General features: G+C 45.6%; 1 protein-coding gene across 1 annotated transcript in view; it reads left to right on the top strand.

The window, feature by feature from the left end:
• LOC142585940 (adenosine receptor A2a-like) overlaps positions 1 to 20,222 on the top strand; it is a 40,305-nt gene extending 20,083 nt beyond the window's left edge. The window contains exon 2 of the mRNA XM_075697063.1: positions 18,409 to 20,222. Within this exon, the coding sequence (XP_075553178.1) occupies positions 18,502 to 19,455 (954 nt within the window). The 5' untranslated portion in view covers positions 18,409 to 18,501 and the 3' untranslated portion in view covers positions 19,456 to 20,222. The remainder of the gene's footprint in view (positions 1 to 18,408) is intronic.
• Positions 20,223 to 25,966: the final 5,744 nt, after the last annotated feature.

The raw sequence follows: 25,966 nt of genomic DNA, 5'->3' as shown, positions 1-25,966 counted from the left end.
GGAAACGTTAAAGCGAAATATTAAAATGAAAGCTATAGAAAGAAACAGCATACTTAAACATGAAGAACGAATTCGTGAGAAACTGTTAGGTTCGGAATTGCCAACTCTTGTCAAAAGAGAGAGTCTAACGCCTGGTACCTTTCAGGCAGATATCCATGTGGTGAATGAAAAATTTGTGTTGTTACATATTGAAAGATTTCGGGGTGCAGTTGCAGGAGTGAGAGCAGAGAAAACGGTAATGGCCGAAAGGGCTACAAAGCGCGCACTAGTACGAAAAACAGTTACGCGCAATGTAAAGCAATAGCAGAAATCATATATAACGTTGTCGTGATAAGCGTTTTCCTTAGGTAGGGTAGACAGCAACCATTTCAAAGTGAATTTTTGTCCTTCATTCCACAATTAGATGACGAAACAAATGATAGCTTGGAGAGAGAGAGAGGGATATAAGGAAGGCAGGGATGGCAACCAGTCAAGAGTCTGGTTGGCTACCCTACACTGGAAGAAAGGAGAGAGGGTATAGAGACATGCACGGACAGTACTTGAGTCAAAGCCGCTCCTGCAAACCAGACGTTCTCAGAAAGCAGAAAAGTGGCTTCACTGCCTTCTGAGTCGATTATCGGTGGAACAGTGCTCTAGTACTGTCTGTTCACTCGGATGCCGGTCATATAGTTTCCTCAGTGTGTTCGACAAAGATTGTCTTTGTGCTTGAAATTGAGGACAGTGTCACCATAAGTCATCAATGTTCTCCTCACATTCGCAAACATCACATGCAGGACTATCAGCCATTCCAATTAGTGCTGAGTAAGCGTGAAGGCAACTCCCAGCCTCAACCGACACAGAAGAGATGCTTCACGTCGGTGCAGTTCGGCTGGAGGTCTAAGTTCCAGTGAAAGGTTTAGTCTGTACAGTCTTGTGTGCCTTCTGTGCTTATACCGCGTGCCACATGAGTTGCTTATAACTGTGTTAGAACATGCGAATGTTGGTACGGTAATAACAGAGGCTGTTGGTGTGCTGCGTGGTGGTTGTAGTACTCTGTTGGTTGTTAACAAAGAAGTGGGCTTTGTTATGGAAGCGCGCCGCTCAGTTCGCCACGGCGGCTCTATTTCTCCTCTCCTTTTTTGCATGTTTATTGAAAACTTTTGCCTAAGTATTATAAACCGCAGTACAATTAGTGGCTTCAGGCTTCATGCATGTGAAGTACGCGTTCTGGCCTATGCAGGTGATATAGCTGCTTTTTGTTGAAATCTAGAAAGTATTGCGGAGGTTATTACCGTTGTAAAACGCTTTTGTGAGGTAAGCGGACGCGCAGTCAATTGGGGAAAATGTCTCGGTTTTTTGGCATGGAATTGGGATCTCACGCCGCAGTGTTTCCTGAATGTGCAGTGAGTAACAACACCGGTGAATTATTTTGGCGTACCCTTATAACACTATACCGACAACGATCCTTACTGGCGGAGGCAGACAGAAGAAATCCGAGAAAAAGCCGATCAATGGAAGGGCGAAGAGAGAGAATGAAGAGGAAAGGCAGGAACGTTAACCAGATATGAGTCTCCGGTTTGCTACCCTACACTGGGGATGGGTTAGAAAGATAGAGAGGAAAACACTAAAAAACGGGGGGAAAAAAGGAACGCGCACACATGGAGACACACACACAAAAGGCGTTCCAGTTAAAGTCGTTCACACAGGCCGGTAGATCGCAAAAAGCGCAATAGCGCTTGCACGGCCTTCTTCTGTGACGGTAGGTTCTTTCGATGTTGTAGAATTCTTTTTTCGGATGGCGGTTGGTCGTCCAGTTGATCAAGTTCGTGGCGAAGGCATGCCCTCTGTGGACTGTACTGCGGGCAGACGCACAAAATATGGCCAATTGATTCTTCATGGTCGCAGTGGTCACAGGTTGAGGTGTCGATCATCCCTATGCGGAATGCGTAGGCTTTGGTAAAGGCAACGCCCAACCAAAGTCGATATAAAAGCGTGGCGTCTCTACGGCGAAGCTGTGATGGCGCTCGAAGACTTAGTTTGGGATCAAGTGAGTACAGTCGCGTATTTCTTAATTGTGTCGCATTCCATTGCGACGCGGTGCACTGCCGAGCAAGCAGGCGGAGCTTCCGTGCCGCGTCAGTTCTAAAAAGAGGAATTGGGACGTGGCGCTCCTCGGTATGGGCTGATCGGGTAGCGTGACCCGCCCATTCATTGCCGATAATCCCGCAGTGACTTGGAAGCCACTGGAAGGTTATTTCATGGCCTGCATCCCTTATATGGTGTAACGTCTCTGTAATATGGCATATTAGTTGTTCGTGCGGTTCGCGTCGTAAAGGTGACAGTAGAGACTGCAGTGCCGCCTTCGAATCGCAGAATATTGTCCACTTGTGTGGCGGTTCGTCACCAATGTGATGAAGGGCAGTAAAGAGCGCTGCGAGCTTTGCTGCCGTCGATGTTGTCGCGTGGGTCGTCTTAAATTTGATTGTTGTAGCTTTCGCTGGTATGACGATTGCCGCCCCGGAGCTGCTTGGAAGGACAGATCCATCAGTGTAAATATGCGTAGAGTCACGGTAGTTCTCGTACAAATATAGTAGCGTGAGCTGTCTATGGGCTGGTGATGACAGATCAGCTTTTTTCGACATACCAGGTATTGCAAGATTGATCTTTGGCTGAGCGAGGCACCATGGAGGGATCGAAGGTCTCGCAGCCGGAGTGAAACAAGCTGGCACTGATTCATCATATGCCGTTATCGTGTTGCTGAAAGATGTGTGTGGTCTGTCCGCTGGTAGAGAGGCTAAATGGGGACGAGTAGTCCTGGCTAGATGCCTTATATGGGTCCTGAGTACTTCAATTTCAATGTGGGTCTTGACAAGGTGGTCTCTAGCGATTGATATCGTAGCCACTGTTGAAGCACTCTGAGGCAGGCCTAGACAGATCCGGAGCACTTGACCCTGAAGACTTTGTATTGTGCGTAGATTCGTTTTGCCTGTGTTGTTTATTGCTGGCAAGCTGTATCGCAGACATCCTAGAAAAAGCACCGTGTACAGTTGTAACATGGCACTTGGCGAAGATTTGTATATCTTTGCTCGGGCTACAGTTTGCAATTCGTTTTTCATAAGTAAATTGTGGTACGTGTTGCAAGTGCTCCACTGTTCTCGGACGAATGGGCAAAGACTTCATCGGGTCTTTCTGCCGTGTTTATATGGGGACGACGAAGTTTTTTGTGCTCGGTTGGTGAGTTTGTATGGGGACGACGAAGTTTTTTGTGCTCGGTTGGTGAGCTTGTTTCTGGTGCTGCTGTTTTTCTTCTCTATTTATGCGCGTTTCGTGTGTCAGTAACAGGCAACGACATTTGGGCCGAACCCTGAAAACTCCTACTCAGCAGGGAGATCCTCCCCGCGGAGCTTGCCATGGAAGATGTACTCTTGGACTCGCCTGACGGTCAGCACAGACCGCCCTCGGCTCGGAAGCAGCTCAGTTCGGCAGTAGAATCCGACGATGCTGATTGTGAGCTTTCTGAATCAAGATTGGAAGATTCGGATGCTTTCATACCTGCCAACAACCGCCGTCCAATACAGACGTCTCCGGTATCGTCCTCAAGTGAAGCGACTATCGTATACAGCAGTATCAAACTACGACAGTAGCTGTCATGCCCGTCGACGCTATGCCAAGCCTGGTCTATCTCCCGACAGACTCTTAATGATTTCTTCTTCAAACTTGCCCCTGGACTAATTCAAGAGGTCGGTGTGACCCCTTGAAAATGTCATTGCCGTTGACGCAACTGATCACAAGATCGTGCAAACTCTGCTTGGTTTGTCTGAAATCTCTCGGGTCCACACGCGGCCGTACATACCACAAGGTACACATATGGCAGCTGGCGTCGTGTCTGATGGAGACTTCGATCTCCAAGACGACGTTTTTAAGAGCATGATCGTTTGCACGCCACCATGCAAAATAATTAGCGTTCGAAGGCTGGGCTCGTCAAAATGTATGAAGATACTTTTTGCCTCTGGAAAGCTGCCTGGTCATATAAATGGTGGACTTGTGCGCTATCCTGTTCGACCTTTTGTACCATGGCCTTTACAATGACACAAGTGTTTTAAGATGAGTCATGTTCAGGGCTCTTGCACCAGAGGTCTAGTCTGTGCCAAATGCGGTGGGAGTCACCATGTAGATTTCTATGAAAATCAGGCATATGGGTGCCCTAACTGTATTAGTGAAGATTTGGCAACAGATAAATGATGTCCTTCATTGAAGAATGATCTAAAGGCTCTAAAATACAGAGCCAGAAAGAAGGCAGCAGGAAATGAAAGCTTCTGTCGTCGTAGTGATGCTCCAGCGACTGGAAAAGCAGCGCGCTCAGAAAATGACAAAGACACAACGCATCGGAAAGTAGGGGGGCGGACCTTCTGCCTCTCACACTCATCGTGGCCAACACTGCCATCGAAGTCGCCGGAACAGGCCTCTGCAAAGACTACAACCACAGTGAAAAGCACTGCAAACACAGTACCTAAACCGGTCTCAGCCTACGACGATGTGCAACTTGTCAATCTTCTGAAGATGCTTGTCAACGTCATCAGATCTCTAATCGCCGGTCATCCGACACCAGCAGCGTCAGCAGCAGAGCTAGTTTTGGAGGCCCCCGTTTCAGTTCTCGACGGCCTTCGCTAGACGTTTTACCGGAAACAATTTTAACAGTTGTCAGCAGCTTCACCCCTTTGTGCTGCAATGGAATTTCAGGTCGACGCCAACCACGGCACGCTGATCTAGTTCTTTCACTCATCGCTATGAATACCCCACGAGACGTTATAGCGCTTCAGGAGACTAACGTAAGGAAAGAAGAATATTGATTGCCAGGCTTCGTGAGCGTCTACAGTAACACTCGTTGCGCGGAACCAGATTGTGACTCTTTCCAGTGTATGCCCTTTTTTGAAAACGGTATCAGAGGGAGGAGTTCAACTGTTGTGAACCGTGTTCTTGAAATTTTCCGTGAGAGCGCCTTTGGGTTGAGTTTCACTTTTGAGTTGCCTTCGCATGGATGCCTACAGTTCCTGGACATTTGCATTGTTATTGATGGATCCCGTGCGTGCTGGAGGTATCAGCCTCGCTCAAAAAAAAAGTATTTTAAACTACCAGTTTGCTCATTCGAAGCTTGTCAAAAGGGAAATTGAAAAAAACTGCCTGCGTACTGTTCTTGACAATTCCTGCCAGCATGAAATGCAACATAGCGGGTTTTTATAGCTGCAAAGACTGCACACCGCAGGATTTCAGTATGAGATGGTCATCTTGGTGCTAGAAACCCTTGAGAAGGAAGCGCGGGGCCCATCAGAGCTCCGCCCAAGCGTAGAGCCGCAACGTCGAAGACCTGTTGCCCATCCCGTACTACCACCAAATCTCTCACCGCCTCAAAAAGGTGGCTGAAAAATGTGAAGTCCCGTTCGTTTTTACGGCGCACAAGAAACTGGTGGGCATGTGCAACATGGTGCAAGGAAGAAAGAAACGAAATGAATGAAGTATCAAGCGCGTTGGCAGGTTCGTCCCATGCGGAATTGGGGTACTGTACCAGATACCCCTCTCTTGTGGCAACAGCTACATAGGGCAGACGGGACGGTGTCTAAACGTCAGACTGCAAGAGCACCGCGCAGGGCTAGAAGGATTGGCGGGGGGGGAGGTGGCAAACTGACTGACCATTGTCGCCACGGTCGTAACTGCACGCCTAGGTTCCGCGACACTAGTCTTGAAAATGTTCGCGTCACAACTGAGCCTAGAAATCTTTGAAGCTTACTGTATAAACATGCAATGTGGCAGCTGCGTAAGCAGCTCTTCAGTGTCACTGAGTGATAAAGAGTTCAATTATTTACATGCAAATTTGTGCCACTCCCGCCCGCATGCCAATGTAGAGTGGTGGTTGTCCGATGATTGTCAAGCGTGATTATGATACATGTATAAATGTGGGCTTTCCCGTAGTAAATCTCAGTTGAAGTTTCGCGCCTGTCCTGTGTGTTTCCCTCTTCGTCCATTGGCGTTTGTGCGGTTACATGATGAACTCCAATATCGAACACCAACCAGCCCGCCTCTCCCTGTTAAACATGTTTCTGAAAAGGGCTTCTTCATTCCGTGGGGTGATCACTGTTTCTTGTGCCGCAAACCTGAAACGATTGAACATGTGCTCCTGGAATGCTGGGATGTCCTGCAAAGGACCTTGAAGAAAGATTTATTTCCCTTTGGATGCACAGGGAATAAGGTACCTAATGGTTGACAACGAGGATGGTTTTCCTTATGATATTACTATGTTATTGGCTTTGCATAGTATCTGGACGTCACGCATGGCTGTTCGCCAAGCAGACCTTGATGCTCGTCCTGCTATATAAAGCACTTTCGCGACTCTCTCATTTCATTTCTGGAAATGGTAAAAGTGCGAAAGTGTGTACCCGATTGGGTGCCCCGTATAGAATCTTTGTTGCGTATGAAACAATTGCAGCATGTGTATTTCACATTATGTGATTGATTACTATACCACTGCAATAAAGAAAAATAAAGTCTGTGTGGCAAAGTGGTAGCGTGTCCGACTCGCGAGTCCGACTCCCAACCCGACGGACTCAGTTCGAATCCTAGAATGGTGCAATTTTTTTCTTTTTAACTAAAATAAGTTATAAGTTTACATGATTGTGAGACATCACGTGACTCTGATGTGGGTTTCTGGACACGCCATGGAAGCCGCCGCCTTTTCCGCTGAACGAAAGCCTTAACGCTCTCGCGTTAAAGCGCTTGAATTATTAAGGAGAATGGCTTTAGAGTACGCGATCTTGGTACATTATGCGGGGTCAGCCTTCGTGATGCTGTGCCTTTGTTACTTTACCTTCAGTACACCTTGCTTAGGAATGTGCATCTACCATCCGCGAGGATTCTCGAAACACCTCCTTTCATGGCCCTGCATGTCACCATTACATTACTGGTCACATCTGTCGCTGGCGCTGAGGGCACTGCAAGAGTGACCGTTTCTATGGTCCTGCTGTGCATTCCTCTTGTGTGAACGCAGTATTCCCTGTCTTTTTCTATTTTTTTCTTCTACAACCTTAGTGTAGGATAGCAAACCGGACGCTCGACTGGTTGACCTCCCTGCCTTTCCTCTTCTTACTATCTCCGTATCTGCTGTCTGTGGTATGTGAGCTTCAGATCAGGCTGGATTGAAGTTAAAAGGGGAGAATAAAACATTCGGCTAACTGATTTAACTTCAACAGAATGGCGACAAGAGGTTTGAGACGGTGCTTTTGAAGTGTATGGAATGTCCGTTTCCGTAGCCCACTATACCTCCCCACCTCTCTTACTGTTAGGAACCGCGAATTGAGCTTGAGCAAGGCTTTATTTCTGTGGTGAAAAAAAAATGAAAGAACTACGCCAAAAAAATTTGGATTCCTTGACAGTTCTTATTTAAGAAGCATGTTTATGAGAGCAGTGCAAGCGTTCCCTAAGCATTACACAGCGAAAAAAACGTGGGTGTGCAAATGTTAGCCTCAGTTTAGTTTATTATTCTCAGTCACGCTTGCTTTCTTCTAACGTTATTTGCGGCTCTTCGTTCAAGAGGTCTGCTTGTGGCATGTGGCGAGGTGGCCTGCTGGATATCGTCTCCGGCGTGGCCGTCATGAGCTTGGTCGAACCGACGCTGGCATGGCGTGGGCGGTTCGGGTACAAGCCGCACATCACGGCCATTTGCGTAGTCTCAAAGTGTGTCTGTAGCGAAGCAAACACCTTTCATTTTGCACCAGCTGTAACAGAATGGTCGGGTTAATTCCCGCATACGTCCAGATTTTTCTAACAGCATCGCAAGACGGCATGCAGGGCGTTAATAAGCACTAGGGCGAAGCGCATCAAGAGATAGGCACAATTCAACCTTTCTTTTTACTTTTTTCTTTTTCATAGAAGCAGGCCAGAAAGAAGTGTCAATACTATTACGGAGTGGTATTTATTTATTTATTTATTTATTTACTTATTTATTTATTTCAGATAGTGCACACCCCCGCGCGACTGGTCATAGCAGAATGGTACAGATCGTATATTAGAATACAAGAGCAGAATATACGAGAACTGAACTATATCAGTGCAAACAATGTAGCTATGCACTTGTTTTCAGGATATGTGACAGAATATATTTTACAGAACACGCGAAAACAAAGCAATATCAATACAAACAATGTAGTTATAGCCTTCAGTCCTTCAGTCGTTGAAACCTCAATGAAATAAAATTATTTGCATGCAAATGAATTCTCAAAGATGATCCTGGGATGGACTCAATTCACCATGCTCTCTGCCACATAGCAGTCGAAATCATCCCATTAGATTAAGGTACACGAAGCAAAGGAGTGTTGGAAAACAGACCTTCAGCATGTGTTATCAGAAACATTTTCCGTTCCGTCCACGAAAGCCTCGCGCTTCCCGAATTCGCAAACCGTGGGTCACGAATGACCTATTTAAAAAAATTAAAGAGAAAATAGGCTCTTTGACCAGTTTATCATTTCCAAATATCCTGGTGATTTGAAAATGTTTAGGTCCTTCCCTAGCCGGCTTACAAAACAGCTACGTACGGCTTGTACCTCATATTTTGAAAAGAACTTTTTAAGATGCCAAAATGATGGCCGTAAAATCTGGCAGAAGTTAAACACATTAAGAAATAGAGAACCGTGTCATACACCTGAGATGCACATTGTCATTAACGGTAAGGAAATCTGTAGTGATGCGCTTCCTGGTTGTTTTAACGACCATTTCACCAGTAAATGTCACGAAACTGCCAGCCTGAGTGCCTGTCAATTTATAGATACTCACTGCACGGAATCAATATTTTTGAACCCTACTAATCAACATGAAATAACCCTGCTTTTCCGTAAACTGAGTAATAGTAGTGTCTGTGATGCTGATGGCCTGCAAATCAGGCCTGTCAGCTATGTTCTTGATATTATTTCACCTGTTCTTGCTCATATCTACAATAAATGTCTCTCCCAAGGCCAATTCCCAAAAAGAATGCAGGTGGCAAAGGTGCTTCCCATTTTCAAAAAATGCGATAAAACACTTATTTTGAACTACAGACCCATCTCCATACTTCCGATTTTTTCGAAAGGACTAGAGAAGATAATATTTTGTAGGTTATCCCGTTTTTTTGACAAACATAACTTATTAACCCCACATCAACACGCTTTCCGCAGATTCATGTCGACTGAACTAGCACGCCTCAAGCAGAAAGACTAATCCTTGAAAATTTTGAGGCACGTTTATTAACCTTAGGCGTTTTTGTCGACTTATCTAAAGCCTTCGATTCTATTGATCATAAACTTCTGGTTCATAAACTAACTTATTATGGCATCCGTGGCATTGCTCTCAGCTTACTTGAATCTTACTTGAATCACAGAAAGCAATTTGTGCATGTAAATGGATTATCATCCAGTGTCCTTCCTGTTCATGTAGGTGTTCCACAAGGAAGCATCTTGGGCCCTCTCTTGTTTAATATTTTCCTTAATGACTTTATTAACATTGATTCTGGCACAACGTACATTATGTATGCCGATGACACAACACTTCTTTTTTCATCCAAATCTCTGGATGACTTGGTCTTCCGTGCTAACAGTGTGCTCTCCAAAGTACACCAGTGGTCCCTTGAAAATGGTCTCACAATCAACTCCGCAAAAACCAAAGCCTTGCTCTTTCATCCAAGAAATATGAATGTCGTGCTACCTGGAGATATTGTGCTTAACTCCAGTACTATTGAAGTTGTCCAATCAATCAAATGTCTGGGTGTGCACTTTGATCATGATATGACATGGCGCTCTCATGTAGATTTCCTCACCGGCAAACTGTCACAGGTTTTGGGTGTTGTCTATTCCTTTAGATACCTGCCGCAATGCGTGAAAGTGCTGATTTATAACTCACTTTTTTCAGTCACCGAATTTACTGCTGCCTTGTATGGGGGACAACTTCAGCCTCAAATATTCACAAGCTGTTTGAAATTCAGAAGAAATTTCTTCGTGTCATTTGTAATAAGCCTCGTGATTTTCATTCCGCTCCTCTTTTCAGCACGCTTAGAACCCTTAAATTGCCTGCCCTAATAAACCTGCGCTTGTTGTCAACCTACAGAAGATATGAGAAAAATATTGGCGCCCTCAGCTCTCTCGCCAGTCTCACAAAACGAGAAACCCCCTACACAACTCGAGCTCCTAAGACTTGGTGTGTTCCTCAACTTCGGACTAAGTGTGGCCAGCAAATGTTATGCCACTGGCTGCCCAGTTTACTCAATGATCTCACGGGATGCAATATCTATGTGCTCACTTGTACCGCAAAAAATCTGCGTGATATGTTCTTGCAATCTTGACTGTGTACCATTGTACTTAGTGATTTTTGCCATTAGTGCTCTTGCTCTTCTTTCTTTTTTTCTCCTCTTTTTTTTCCCCTTAACGTTTCCCACCTGCCCTGCTGCCGCCATTGTAAATGGAACCTGGGGCCAGTCAAGTTGCTTTTCCGCAGCTTTCTTCCCCTTGTTTTTCCGCCACAACCATGTACCTCCTTGCTTGTGGAAACAAATAAATGAAATGAAACATTGTTTCTGTATTTTAACTGCACTAAGCTGAGGCAGCGACGCTGCGTGGTCGCATACCCAGACAAAAACGACGTATTCTGAAATCCGGCAGCTTAGGTGACCCTTTACTAAATGAAACATAAAACTTAGGCAACTTATTTTATTCCTTTCAGATATTTGTTGAAAGCCAGCTTTTTCAGGTGAATTGGAAGCCGAGGTCGTTCCATAGCTGTTAAGTTAATATTTTTGTTGGTATTTTTACTTTAAAGTTAGACGCCTTTGGAGCACGACGTCGCAGGTTTCATTCCTCACCACCGTGGTAGTTTTCCGATCAAAGCGGAGTGAAAAGGACCCAGTATTGTTTTGACGCAGGCTTAAGAACTTTGAATGGTCGTACTTACGAGCTCTCCCCATAATATTTATTATAGCAGCTGTTGTTTCTTACATACGGTTTACCGCACTTTTATCTACCACCAGTTAAACACGATTAGTCATATCTATATCTATATATATATATATATATATATATATATATATATATATATATATATATATATATATATATATATATATATATATATATATATATTACCATTCCGTCCACCGTACAATTAGTTACAAAGTCTCGTGTTCAGACAGAGCCTGAAATAGTCATGGAGTAGTCTGAAAATATGTACGTATTGCACCTTAATGCTTATAATATGCATCAATTTTTAGAGTCGCCACAGAAAGCAAGAAAAGAGGTAAGACGAACATTTGTGGCTATCAGATTTTGAAGCTCGCGAAGCGAATGATAATGTGGCTACTTACTATTTCTTGAAGACCACTGGAATAAGTTGAAGTGCACCCAGAAGCGTAACTATTACCTGGTGCCAGAATGAAGCAGTCGTTTTACATCGCGCATGCTCACTAATATAGCGGCAAGCCGTTTATCATATTACTCGTCTTCGTCGCTCGGTAGCAGACATGAAAACTTAATCACGTGCTGCTAAGGCTGCGTCACCATAGCGAAAGTCCTTACCGCTTAATACTTTACAGAATTCACTTGTTAGATTCAACGTAACGAAACTGCACGGTTGGCTATGAGGTATTAATTTTACCACCTGAGCTGCCCGAAGCACGGTACCCCCTGCTTCAGAGACCCTGCATCGATGCACACACTGTCTCCAGTTGCAAGGCCCTTGTGGAATTGCCGGCAAAGTGTCGGTGATGTTTTCGTAGATGTTATAACGCATCTGGGCAGAGGTATTTAATATGTACACTTTGAAATCCCAGATAGATATTCGCGCCGAAGAGCGCGCCATCGATTCCTGAATCTGGGCCAAGCGTCGCCTAGGGAGAAAACGGAAGGAGCTGTTGTTCAAACTCCGTTTTCTTTTCACGAGACACTTTTCTGCAACTCCCGACAAGCACCGCTCACGATGCCTTGTCTTTCTTTGCCTGTGCTTTATTTAGTACTGCAAGAGAGAGAGAGAGAAGGAGAGAGAGTTATTTGCAGTAAAAATGAAAACAGAAGATGTGGTTCCCTTATCGGCACTGGCGTATCTAAAGGAGCTTAGAAAGAAATAAAGAAGGAAGGATAATATACCACAAATAGGATAGTCGTAACACATTGTTTCTGATAGCTGCGTTCGGGATGCTTAGGAGTCCGGCCAGCTTTAGAAAGCGATATGTATTCACTGTACTACGGCAAGCTTTTTAATATTGTCTTCTAAAAAATCACACGGGCTGCTGCGGCTTCCACATTCTTGGTTTGGAAACAGTCGCAACATGAGACCCGATGAATGTGAAGTCGACACTTCCGAAGATGGCTTTACCCTAACCTCTCAGACTTTTTGCACTGGCACTCGAATATTGACTGAGGACAGGCTGAGTGAAAACACAGTTTATTTCAACTTTTGCGCAAATAGGTTGGTGTGGTGACTGTAAGGTTGGGAAAGAGAAAGTAGGGTTAACAGTTAACTGTCCTCGTCCACTATCAATGACCCTTCAGTGGTGGCATTTCGAGAAACATTGGTGTTGTCTCTGGGACCGCGTTTTCTTTGCTGGTGACGTTATACGTCAAAAGAAGAATGATAATATTAAGGAGAATGGTGGACGCGAAAGGCCGCACAAAACTGGCCAAGGCGCTTTTCAATACTACCGTTAAAACACAGAGAAAAATGAAAGAAGACATGGACGAACGTGGCGCAGCCGTTACACACAGAAATTGCGAGGAAGTAGCAGCTCCTGACCTGACGAGCTATCAGAATTGGATGCGTTCCAAATCCGAGCGTATCGCGTTGCGATTCCTATTGATTACCAGAATAAACGTGCACGTAATACAAAATATTTTTGCCCCGAGGAGAGCATAAAAGTTCCGTCTAGGTTAGCCCTATAAAGTCGCAAAAGTTTTCGCTGACACACTTTGAAAAATTGAGATCGAAGCTTATTGATAGCATATCCCTCAATATCAGAAAACACTGCTTAAAGGACCTATGGGACAAACCCTGCTAGTTGGGAATAACGAAAATGACAGCATAGACGGCGCGCAGAGTTGTTGTGAAGCAAACGCTTCCTTAAACATGACGGAACAAGGCATAAGCATGACGGAATTTAAGACGGAATTTTCCTTTCTCAGCATTATGAAGACAACCCCTCCTATCGTGTTTGGACTCGCGTAGTGTGCGGGTGTTTACGATACCCCGCGGACGAAAGTAATCGACACGCATTGCAGGCTCGGTGCGCAGCGTCGACCCTTTTGCGAGACTCTGTGCATTATAAGTAGACTCAAGTCTTTCCAATACAATATTATTATGCAGTGAATGGTGCCTGTGGAGTTCACAAGGACGCAGAGGCAGCAGAAAAAAAACCACGAAGTAATACAGATCAGCTCTAGAAGATAAACTGTGGGCATTCCAGCGCGCCTATGACGCAGCCAGACGTAGGGTGAACCCTACTCTATTAACTTGCCGGACAAAAATAAGTTTTCGCCACCACCACCAATACAGATCATAGCTATACGTAGTGAGCGACGCCCTCTTTGCTCGGAGATAAGGCCACGTTTGCACAATTTGCCCCCACTTCAATTATAGGGCTTGGAAGGAGGTGGTTATAGTAGGTTGGCGCTTTTAACCCTGCGTTTGCCGCATAAATCAGACCTTACCAAGATCACTTTAAACAGGAACTACCTAGTTCACGTTAGTATAATATTCAAGCAGTCGTTTAGGTGTTTGTTTCCAGCTCCCCACAGTTATTCAAGAAGTCTCATTAAGATATATGTGCGTGCATGCGCCATTTGCGCTTTGGCCCAACCACTGTGTACACGTTATTTGTCACCCCACAGTAAACCACAAATGTCTCTGAGGAACGCGAATTAGGTTCTAACGTCGAAGTCTAAGACAGATATCTGGTAGACGTCACAGACAGGTATGTTTATGCCAGAGAAATCCAGGAATTGAATTGAATTCTGTGGTTTTACGTGCCAAACCACGATTTAATTATGAGTCATGCTGTAGTGGGGGGCTCCGTAGTAACTTTGACAACCTGGGGATCTTTAACGTGTCTCTAATGCACTGGACAGCGGTGTCTTTGCATTTTCCCCCCATCGAAATGCGTCTACCGCGACCAGCAATCAAACCAGCGACCTCGCGCTTAGCAGCGCAACACGATAGCTGTTAAGCCACCACGGCTGGTGAGAAATCCAGGACATCGAAAGTTGCTTTCATTTAAGAGATGGACTATATATTTGATCACACTAACTGTAGTGTCTGTTGTTACAACTTGACTTATAGACCTCTTTCCATCCGCACATGAATAGTTGTTTTCCAAAACGCGTTATTTTTCGATTTCCCTATAAAACAGAACTAGGCTTCTTGATTTATTCAAGTTATAGTCCAAAATTAACATCTCTGCACATCATATGTGCGCATCTACTTTTGTTTCATTTTCTGATACAATTTATTTTCAAGAATTTCTTTCAATATTCCGCTTGCGTCTGGCGATATAGGTCAGCAAGAACGATTACATTGCACTTCCTCGTGCGCGAGCATTTGCGCACGCGACGTATCTGTTCCTGCTGTGCGCGCGTTCTCCCCGTTGCATATGTCACACTGCGTCTGCCGCGAACGTAATATTAAATATAGCAATCACTGTGAAACATCTCCTGATATGCCGGCCAGTCACGCATGTCCACCACATTCGCAGCACACCACCGATGCAACGCAAATCTGACATGTCCGCCTTATCAGCATATCTATCATCATCATCATCATCATCATCATCATCATGGTTACGCCCACTGCAGGGCAAAGGCCTCTCCCATACTTCTCCAACAACCCCGGTCATGTACTAATTGTGGCCATGTCGTCCCTGCAAACTTCTTAATCTCATCCGCCCACCTAACTTTCTGCCGCCCCCTGCTACGCTTGCCTTCCCTTGGAATCCAGTCCGTAACCCTTAATGACCATCGGTTATCTGCCCTCCTCATTACGTGTCCTGCCCATGCCCCCCCCCCCCCCCCCCCATTTCTTTTTCTTGATTTCAACTAAGATGTCATTAACTCGCGTTTGTTCCCTCACCCAATCTGCTTTTTTCTTATCCCTTAACGTTACACCCATCATTCTTGGTTCCATAGTTCGTTGCGTCGTCCTCAATTTAAGTAGAAACCTTTTCGTAAGTCTCCAGGTTTCTGCCCCGTACGTAAGTACTGGTAAGACACAGCTGTTATAAACTTTTCTCTTGAGGGATAATGGCAACATGCTGTTCATGATCTGAGAATGCCTGCTAAACGCACCCCAGCCCTTTCTTATTCTTCTGATTATTTCCGTCTCATGATCCGGATCCGCCGTCACTACCTGCCCTAAGTAGATGTATTCCCTTACCACTTCCAGTGCCTGGCTACCTATTGCAAATTGCTGTTCTCTTCCGAGACTGTCAAACATTACTTTAGTTTTCTGCAGATTAATTTTTAGACCCGCTCTTCTGCTTTGCCTCTTTAGGTCAGTGAGCATGTATTGCAATTGATCCCCTGAGTTACTGAGCAAGGCAATATCATCAGCGAATCGCAAGTTTTGAAACGAACTGTAGATATGCTGCAGGCAATATCATCAGCATATCTATTGTTCGTTTCAAATATACAGGTGTTACAAATACGCAACATTTTGATGTTTGGACGGCCGTTTGTCGATTGTGGGAAGACTGATATTTAGAAAAATGGATAAAAGGGGACGTCTCATGGATTTGTCTTATAGGTCCAACCAAGGACATCTCGTGGATGTTAATGGAACATTTGTGGTTTGCAGGTCCAGCGTCTGAACAAGTAGGATTCAAGGCCGTCAGTTGGGCTTTCATCTCAAACTTCTCATTAAAGCGAGGGTCTCTTTTTCGAAAACACGGACACCCTTCACTTTAGGCCTTGAATTTCGCTCTTGTTCGAACAGCGCTGGCGAATTCGTAAGGCAGCAGCTCCAAAGAGCCCTGCAGCGAAGGACCGATTCCTTCAAGCCCGTTTCCACTGCCGCTCCCCTGCTCGATTATTGTGCTACTTGCGCACGCATCGAGGGACATTAGGAGGTGGTTAGGACTGCGCTTGCTACTTTTTTGCTTTTCCCCATCGTACCGAACACCACGAAAAGAAACATGCTACACCCAGTTTCAGTACAGGATAAATAACAGGGACAAAGGGATTTGGAAGCCGACAGCAGAAAAGACATGAGGGGCAGGTGCGAAGAAAATTCGATGCACACGAAAGAGGATTCACGTTTAAGGTATTCAGGGTTCAATGTTGCAGTAAAAGAAGTACAGTAAATGATATAGCCGGAACAGGTGATGTATCATCGAAAAATTTAAGCCAAATGCTTAAGCCATAAAAAAGTGAGCTCATGGCGACGATAAAAACAACAAGCTTCTCGCAATGGCATCTTTAAAATGAAAGAAAGCAAAAGGGAAAAAATAACTGTTGCTAGGCGTTACTAAACTAGGCGCTTTAGAGGGTTTAACAACACTCAACAATGCTGAGCGAATGTATCAAGTTTCTTTAGTGTTCCTTTGTCGCGCCCCGTTGATTGCAATTTATTTGTCTTTACATCTTTTAGATTCTACATCAAAGTTCGAGTACTTGATGCTCATTCTTGACGGCTACCCCAGCGTTGATTGACGAGGATTAAATAAAAAATTTCCAGGCTCTAGAGCAAGAGCTACACTGAACCAATCCGAATCGACCGTTCTCACTCTCAATATTTCTGGCCCGCTGGCCATCGAAAACAACACAGCTTAAAGGCATAGAACACACTCTAACATTTTTTGCGGAGACACAGGCATCCTTCACGAGTACAAGACGCGGCACCAAATAGTAAGGAACTAGAATAATACCACAACTGTCTTCCGTTATTTGTACTTATGTGCATTTGTATAACATGTGTGACATACCCTTTTTTTTCTTTGTATACTGTGATGAAGGTCGCTTTTGGCTGTCGTATCTCTGTAGGTGCATTATTTCATCGATGTACCTTCTCATATGTTCACCTGCCCATCGGAGAGTGAATCGCAGCCTCGTGTACGTTTTTGTAACTCCGCATACGCTTACGCGTAGGAGCTTGGTGCGGTGCAATCTGTCCTCGCCTTTTATCTCTGTATGTTTGTCTGTGTGTAAGACTGTATGCTGTAGATTTTTGCCTCTAAGGTGTTGTTTCTTCTCAAATTATTTTAAAAATTATTATTATTATTATTGTCACTACTAAGAGAAAAGCAGCAGCTGTCAATATTACAGGGTGACTAGACCTGTTCCTTTTCTAGTCATTTCAATAATAAAAGAAAAAAAAAGATTCACTGACACGGAGTATTGCGCACGTGAGCCATCGTTCACGCGAACAACACGGCGTGTTATCAAGGACCAGGCTTTATCGATTAACATCCACTTTGCGTGCTACCTTACGAGTCTGTTTCAGTGAGCTCGTTTTGAGCGATTGGCTGGTGCTCGCCGTATTGGTTGCCAAGCACAAGCGCGTTTTATCGCGCTTTGCTGGACCAAATAAAAGTTTATTCACTCACTCACTCACTCACAAGCACGCGCTACAATTTTTTTTCTTTCGTGAATGAACCTCGAAACAGAATGACAATGAGTTTTGAGCCAATGCTAGTGGATGACGCCTTCGTTTCTTTCTAACGTAGTCAGTTGGTGGTACGAAATGTTGTAGCCTCATAATAGATAGAGTCTGGTTGTCGCCGACTGCGCTTCGTGAATGTTTCTGCACTTTGCGGGTTTGGCACTACCCATTTTGTGAGGACATCACAATCTTACAGTATATTTCGCCCTTCCAGAATGTCGTTCGCGGAAACACATCGGCAAAGACAACAACCCTGTTAATTTTTCTTCAAAGTCGACTGAAACGCCGAAAAACACTTACTTTTCCCCCTCAGACACACATCCTGATTCTCGCTCAATCTCAGAGTTGTGTTTCAGGATAAACTTGTGGCCTGGTGAAATCTCAACCAACATTCACTATGACTGCATTCCAGTAGTTGTTATGGTCACCTCCCCTTCCTCCTGCAAGGTAACACATGCGAAAATTGCGTCTGGACCACAAATGCTGCCTTCGTGGCCCAGAAGGCACCGAAAACAATCAATTTCATCCGAGCTCTTTTCTAAATCACCTTGCAGACTTTAGTGGATCAGCGGGTAGCAGAGAAGCTGCACGGACAACAGAAAGCGCACTGAAATAACATTGCAAGTAAAAAAAGTACTGCTAAGAGAGAGCAATCATGTGCAGCCCGATCCCCAGCCAGGATTTTAGGGATTTTGTCGAGGCTGCCTGTCATCAATAAAGGTTGAGGATGCGCCTCACGGTCTTACTTTCCTAATTGGTATGCCTCTTGTTTTTTTTTTGCAGAACTTCGAAGGGTTCCAGACAGCAGCGCGAGATGACGGAGAGCAGCCTAGGAGCCCAGTGCGACCGGCACTTCAGCGAGAGCCCTCCAATTCGATGACCATGGAGGCAAACCGCACGACTTGCAACCCTGCAAAGTACAGGGTCAGCAGTATCGTCTGGGTGGCCGGCATCCAGTGCAGCCTCGCAGTGGTCGCTCTCCTTGGGAACCTTCTTGTCATCGTGTCCGTGTGCCGGTGCACCCGACTACGCACGATCACCAACTACTTTGTGCTGAGTCTCGCCTGCGCGGACCTGCTGGTCGCACTCAACGTCCCTTTCTATGACGCTTTCTACTTTTTCGAGCATCTGTCGTGCCACCGGAGGCTTTGCATGTTCCGCTACTGGTTCGCTACGTACTCGACCGCCTGTTCCTCCTTCAGTCACCTGGGCGTCGCCGTCGACCGGTACGTGTCCGTGGTGCATGGCATATCGTATCACCGCCTCATGCGATACCGGCTCGCCGCCGGCTACATTGTCTGCGTGTGGATCTCATGCCTGCTGTACAGCCTCTTGCCTTACATGGGCATCGGCGACAACAAGGACTATCCGTTAGCCCTGGATGTCGTTCATGTCGTCTGCGACCTGACTTATGTCTACTCCCGCATCTACATCCTAGTGACCGTGGGCATCTCGACGGTTGGCACGACCCTGACTCTGGTCTTGTACTTCTTCGTGTTTCGCGCCTCGTGGAAACACTTGAAAGCGGTGGCGTCCACCAGCGACGTTCACCACCGAGTCAGGCAAGAGGCCCGCACCGCGTGCACCATGGCGCTGGTGTTGGCTGTGTGCATACTGGGTGTCCTTCCCTACTCCGTCATCGTCCTCATCCCGTTCTTCGTCGATGTGAGCACCAGCTTGCAGGTTCACGTAAAGCCGTACGTGATCTGTCTGTTTTTCGGCAAATCATCTCTGAACCCAGTCATATATGGATGGAAAGCTAAGGACTTGAGGGCTGCCTTCCGCGACATCTTGTGCCCGCGAAAATCGAACAGTGCGAGGCCAACATGAGTGCTACATTGGCGTGACGAGTTCTTGCCGTCATTTTTGCAAAGGAACAAGGAACGTTACAAAGAAGTGTTGTTTTTCAGCGGCCTGAAGCCCTTCACGCGGGTATAGTGTCGTTCTTAGTACAGCTCTGTAAAAACACCCTCATGTGCAATAGCAAATAGAGCAGCAAATTTGCATTCATTGATGAAAATAATCTCCCCAGCCGAAATGGATTATTGTCAAATGGCAGGTCAATAAAAGCTGGCTGGTGTTCCAGTATTAAGGTTTTAACTGATTACAAATGACAATGGGGATGAAGCCATGATGCAATTAGATTCGAAAATTCTAGTTAAGTGCATTTCGATTATACTCATCCGGTAGAAGTTTGAATCTGACATAGAACATTCAGCGATAACATTTTCTCTGTAATTTCTCTAACATCGTGGTACAATTTTCTATTTGAAGAAGATGTAAAGCCTGTTTTGCTTTTTCAAATAGCGGATGTGGCCAGTGATACTGCACGCCACCATACAGCAAAACAGTGCGCGACATTAAAACCTGCAATCGACGTCCGTAGCCACCTAAAGCGAAAAGTTGCATAACATCATCGCTGAGATCTGAGTTACTTACGGCAGAGCCTCAGTTAAGGAACGAGATTAAAGGAACGATCTCACTTCATTAATACCTGTAGTGTTTCACTTGCAATCGTGTCGTTTATCGAGTGTACCTTGGACCAAAATAAAGTATCTCTATTTATTGACTGCTCAAAAGAGGTTCAATGTTTTTCTGAGTGCTCAAGGGGGGAACATAACTCTGTTCAATTAAACAGTACTGTCATGCGTGGCTGCGGAACTCCCGCGATCGCGCCAAACCAATGCTCCCGCGGGAAAGGAACTTGGCTGGAATGGAGAACTGGCGGTGGATGCCTGAGCAGGGACGAGGCCAAGAGCAAGAATAAAAGTTTTAGTGTATGGTATCAGTAGGTACACAATGGTACTTGTGGCACCTAGTAGTAGTAGTACCTTGTAGTAGGTACCTCACGACTTCAAGTGTACGACACAGCTGCAAGAATGCCAACATTACACTGATTCATAAGAAGGGAGACGTTAAAGAACTAATTTAGGGCCCATTAGCTTGCTTTATGTATTGTATAAAATGTTCAGCAAGATAACTTCCAATAGAATCACGGCAACACTTGGCTTCAATCAACCAAGAGAACATTCTCGCTTCAAGAACCGATATCGGATCACATCCATGTCAACAATGTGGTAATTGACAAATCTGCGGAGTACGATCAAACTCTCTATGTGGCTTTCATAAATTATTAAAAGGCATTTTATTCAGTAGAGGTACCAGTAGTCACGGAGGCATTGCGTAATCAAGAAGTACAGGAGGTGTGCGTGAATATTATGAGAAATATCTACAAAGATTCGACAGATACCTTGGTTATCCACAAGAAAGTAGATAGTTACCTATTAAGAAAGGGGTCAGGCCAGGAGGCACTCTCTCAGACGCTATTCACTGGATGCTTAGAAGAAGAATTCAAGCTAATAAACTGCGAAGGCGTAAGAGTGAGGATCAACGGCGAATATCTCAGCAACCATCGGTTTGCAGATGACATTGTCCTGTTCAGCAACACTAGCGATGAATTGCAACAAATGGTTGAGTACCTTAACCGATAAAGTGAAAGAATGGGGTTGAAAATTAATATGCAGAAGAGAAAGGTAATGTTTAACAGCCTGGCAACGAAATAAGAATTCAGCCTCTCGAGTCTGTACAGAAGTACGTTTATCTAGGTCAATTACCCTCCGGCGACTCTGACCATGATAAGAAAATTTACATAAGAACAAAGAGGGGTTGCATTGCATACGGCAGATATTACCAAATCCTGACTGGGAGCATACCACTGCCGTTGGAAAGAAATGCGCTAAATCATTCTAGCGGTGCTAACATATGGGGCAGAAGCTTGAAAGTTAACAGAGAAGCTCAAGAACAAGTTAAGGACTACGCTAAGACCATGTAATGCGTAGGGTAGATAACCGGTGGACCATTAGAGTTACAGAATGGGTGCCTAGGGAAGGGAAGCGCAGTCGAGGACGGCAGAAAATTAGGTGGGGTGATGGAATTAGGAAGTTTGCAGGCGTAAGTTGGAATAAGCTAGCGCAAGACAGGAGTAATTGGAGGTCGCTGGGAGAGGCCTTCGTCCTGCAGTGGACATAAAACTTGGCTGATGATGATGATGATCAGTAGGTGAAAAAAGCATTAGTTAAATAATGCACGGCTAGAGAAATAAACCCCTAGCTGCCTATGCGGGGATGCATCTATGATCAGAACTACACGAGACGTTACACCAAAGTGTCGGCGTTTGATCGGCGCCACCAAGGAGTCAAATACCTGCGATTAACACGAGCCTCATGCCCAGAGCTGCGAACACTGCTATCATTTCCACAAATACACTAAAAACTTCCAACTGAATTCCGAAAATGCCAACACCGCCAACATCAAGAGTGCATGAAAGTACGCCGTACGCAATCGATTGTCCTCCCGGTTTAAGGGAACTCCAGTCAGTTTTGGACGTTTCGTTCGAGAGGCGTTCACGCAGCCAGCCATGCCATGGGCGACACAAAGAGATGCCGGCTCATTCCTAATTAAGCGTCTCACCTCGTTTCGGGATTACCTCGCACATGTGTGCCTGGTAGCAGGCAGTAAGTGACAATGACGTCATCGGACTTCGTTGTCTCTACATTGCACGCGTTGCCAAGCGGGACACTCTTCGAAGCTGTGCAGCAGCTTCAAGAGGCACATTTTTGGCGGAAGCAAATATGCGACGTTAATGAGAAGATCGTGATATGAGTCTACACCAGCTGTTCTTGCGAAGGCTGCCAAACTTTTTTGTCATAGAGCCCTAAAGCTAAAAATAATATATCTTAGAAACCGTATTATAGAGAGAGAGAGAGAGAGAGAGAGAGAGAGAGAGAGAGAGAGAGAGAGAAAGGAAAGGCAGGGAGGTTAACCAGAGGCGAGCTTTCGGTTTGCTACCCTTCATTGGGGGGGATATGGGGGTTGTAAAGACGGCAAAGAGCGAGAGGAGAAAAACACGTAATAGAAAAAAAGAAAACAAGTAACAGAAGAGGCCTTCCAATCACAGGCGTTCACACAAGCTGGTCTATCTCAAGAAGTGCAGTAGCACTTGCACGGCTTACTGATGTTACGTAAAGTTGTGTCGATGGCGCAAAATTCTTCTGACAGACGTTGGTCGTCCGACTGGTTCAGCACGACAAAAAGCGATTGTTTCTGCACACTGTACTGCGGGCACTGGCAAAGAATATGACGAATTGTTTCGGCGTTGCCACAATCGCCACATGCTACGGTGTCGGCCATCTCTATGCGGAACGTGTAAGCATTGGTAAAAGTGATGCCCAACCATAGCCTACACTTCGGGGAAGTCTTGGTGGAAGTCGAAGGCTTAAGGTTGGATACAGTGTGCATAAACGGGCGTGTATAAAATGTGGTTCATTCCACTCTGATGTATTGCATTGGTGTGCAAGTAGGCAGATCATTCTTGCAGCATCTGTCCTAGACAGCGGGATCGATAGTCGCTTGTCTTCTGCATTAGCTGAAAGAGCAGCTCAATCGGCACGTTCATTGCTGATTACACCACAGGGACTTGGTAGCCACTAAAAAATTCATGTTCTTTCTCAGACAGGTGGTGTATAACCTCTGTGATTTCAAATATCGGCTGTTCATGTGGACCACTCCCTAAGGCTGACAATAAACACTGTAGTGCTGTCTTCGAGTCGCAGAAAAATGACCATTTGTTTGTTGGTTCATCATTAATAGATTGTAGTGCGACTCGAAGAGCTGCGAGTTTTGCTGTTGTCGACGCTGTCAAGTGAGATGTTTTCAACTTGATAGTGGTGGCTTTTGCTGGATTGACGACAGCTGCGGTATAGATCTTCGGCAGGACGGAGCCGTCGGTGTATATGTGGGTGTAAAACCGGTACTTCTCATTTAATAGGAGTAAAGTCAGTTCTTTAAGAGCGAACAATGACACATCTGCTTTCTTCCGGACGCCAGGTATTGTCAGGTTGATCTTTGGTTAAATGAGACAGCAAGGAGGAGTCGAAGGCCTCCCGGACGGTGTGAAGGAAGATGGTATAGCTTCACCATGTGCGGATACCGTTCGGCAGAACAAGGCACGTGGTCTCTCCGCAGGTAGAGAGGCTAGATGGTGGCAAGCATCTCGAGCAAGGTGCCTTACGTGCACTCTAAGTTCTTTAACTGCGACGTGGGTCTTGATGAGGTAGTCTATGGCGATTGAAATAAATGCCTCCGTTTAGACACCTCGAGGAAGACCTCGACAAATCCTGAGCGCCTCAGCCTGAGCGCCTTGAATAGTACGTAGGCTTGTTTTACTTGCGTTAGCCAATTCTGGCAAGCCGTACCGCAAGAAGCCGAGAAAACGTACCCTATATAGTTGCAGAATAGCGCTGGTGGACATTCAGGTCCACAAGCGGTCTTTCCAGTGAAGAAATTAAGGTGACAGATGTCTGTGAACCACTTCTTCATGTACAATACATGGGGGCTCCATGAAATATCTGTCAATTATGACACCTAATAATTTCCTAAGAATTTGCAAGACTGTACAAATGGTATCACCTGCCCATTAATTAATACACTGTAGTGCGTCATGGGCTTACGTGTAAATTGAACAAGTGCACATTTATCCGATGAAATCTCCAGGCCTTGAATGCGGAGGTAGAGTGTAGTCTGAGTGGCAGCTTTCTGGAGCCTTGCGCGCAGCTGTAAGCGTGTCACTCCGAACGCCCAAATGCATATGTCGTCTGCGTACGTTGACAATTTGACTATGTTTGCAAGGTGATCAAGGAGACCAATCAGCGTGAGGTTAAACAACGTAGGGCTCAGTACACCGCCCTGGGGCACGCCACAGTAGGTGTAATGTATAGGAGTGTTGCCGTCCTCGGTGCCCACAAGAAAAGATCGTATAGGGAGATAGCTATGTGTCCATCTAAATATCCGACTACCGAGGCCTACCTCTTAGAGAACGGCGAGGATGGATTCATGTGTAATGTTGTCTTACGAGCCTTTGACGTCGAGGAACAAAGAACCGTAGAGACGCTTACATCCTTTTTAGTGCTGAATGCAGGTAACCAGGTCGACGATGTCATCCTTCGATGAGTGGCCACGTCGGAAGCCTGTCAGGGCATCTGGGCAGAAGTTGTGGTACTCCAAGTACCACTCCAGGCGTCCTAGGATCATCCTCTCCATCCCTTTGCCCACAACGCTCGCCAATGCAATCTGCCGATACGATGAAAGCTCCAACGGAGACTTGTCAGGCTTGAGTATCAGAATTACGTGACTAGTCTTCTAGTTTGTGGGAAGCGTGCCACTTAGCCAGGATTCATTATACGTCTCAAGCAGAACACTCCTCGCTCGCTTACCCAGATGACACAGAGCTCTCCTATAAGAAATTCCGTGAGGTCCTGTTGAAGACGTATACGCCTGCACAAAAGCTAGTGCCGCCTTGAGTTCATGGATGAAAAATGGTAGATCCATGCAGGGGTCACGTGGTGCCGTATTATTGGGAACGGCGTACACTGTCAATCAGGTTACGTGTTCTAATATTCTCGCTAATTAGTTGATTACACTAAATATTAAATTCGATTAGCACAGTTACGTGGCTACTCAGGATGTAAAGTTTGTAGCTACGGTCCAGGTGATCTTAAATCAGTTTTCAAATCGCGCAAAAAGTTCTAGCCTCTGAAAAACGAGAGAGTTTCTTACTTTTTTTTTTGAAAACTGGTAGTGAGTGCTTGGGGACAGCAGGAACTCGCGTGTACGAGAGACATCGATCAGCTTTTTACGTATTCTGACGCCTCCTGGTCCGCGCCACACAAGTCGAACCGTCGTCCTTATTTCGACGCTGTGATTACGCCTGTTGGCGTGCACTTTCCCGATGCCTTCATGGATGCGCCAAAACGAAGCTTAGCACACTAGCTGTTTGGTCACGCGTGTCCAGAGCTTTGTTTAGCGGCGTATGGTATCGGGGCGATCTTTTTTTAAAGGCGAAGCTTTCTTTTCGATCCCTCTCGGATTTCCGTGACCATGGCTGCTGGATACTGCGGCTGTATTGCCAAGAAGATAAAAAAAAAGGAATTACGTGTCCGATGGTGGGATCGAACCTCGACGCACCAGCACAGCAGTCCGACGCTCTAACCCTCATGTTGTAATCGCTGTTCTGGCATGGTATTTATTATAATGAATGGAATATGGCATGTACCAGGGGCGTAGCAAGGGGGGGGGAGGCTTATGGGGCTTCAGCCCCCCCCCCCCGCCGAAATTTTTTCGTGTTGTCAATGCACCACCGAACAAAGCAACCCCCGGCACCGGAAGTAATTCTGGATTTTGTCTACAATGGTCTTTTTTATGCTCGAAAACACATTTCAACGCGAAAATTGCAAACTCAGGCTGGATTTCATGGCAATGCCCATGCACCGGGAGTCACATAACG

The sequence above is a fragment of the Dermacentor variabilis genome, chromosome 6 (assembly GCF_050947875.1).
Source record: "Dermacentor variabilis isolate Ectoservices chromosome 6, ASM5094787v1, whole genome shotgun sequence".
NCBI classification, from domain to species: Eukaryota; Metazoa; Arthropoda; class Arachnida; order Ixodida; family Ixodidae; genus Dermacentor; species Dermacentor variabilis.
The sequence above is the reverse complement of the archived record's forward strand: the minus strand, read 5'-3'. Positions and strand labels throughout refer to the sequence as shown.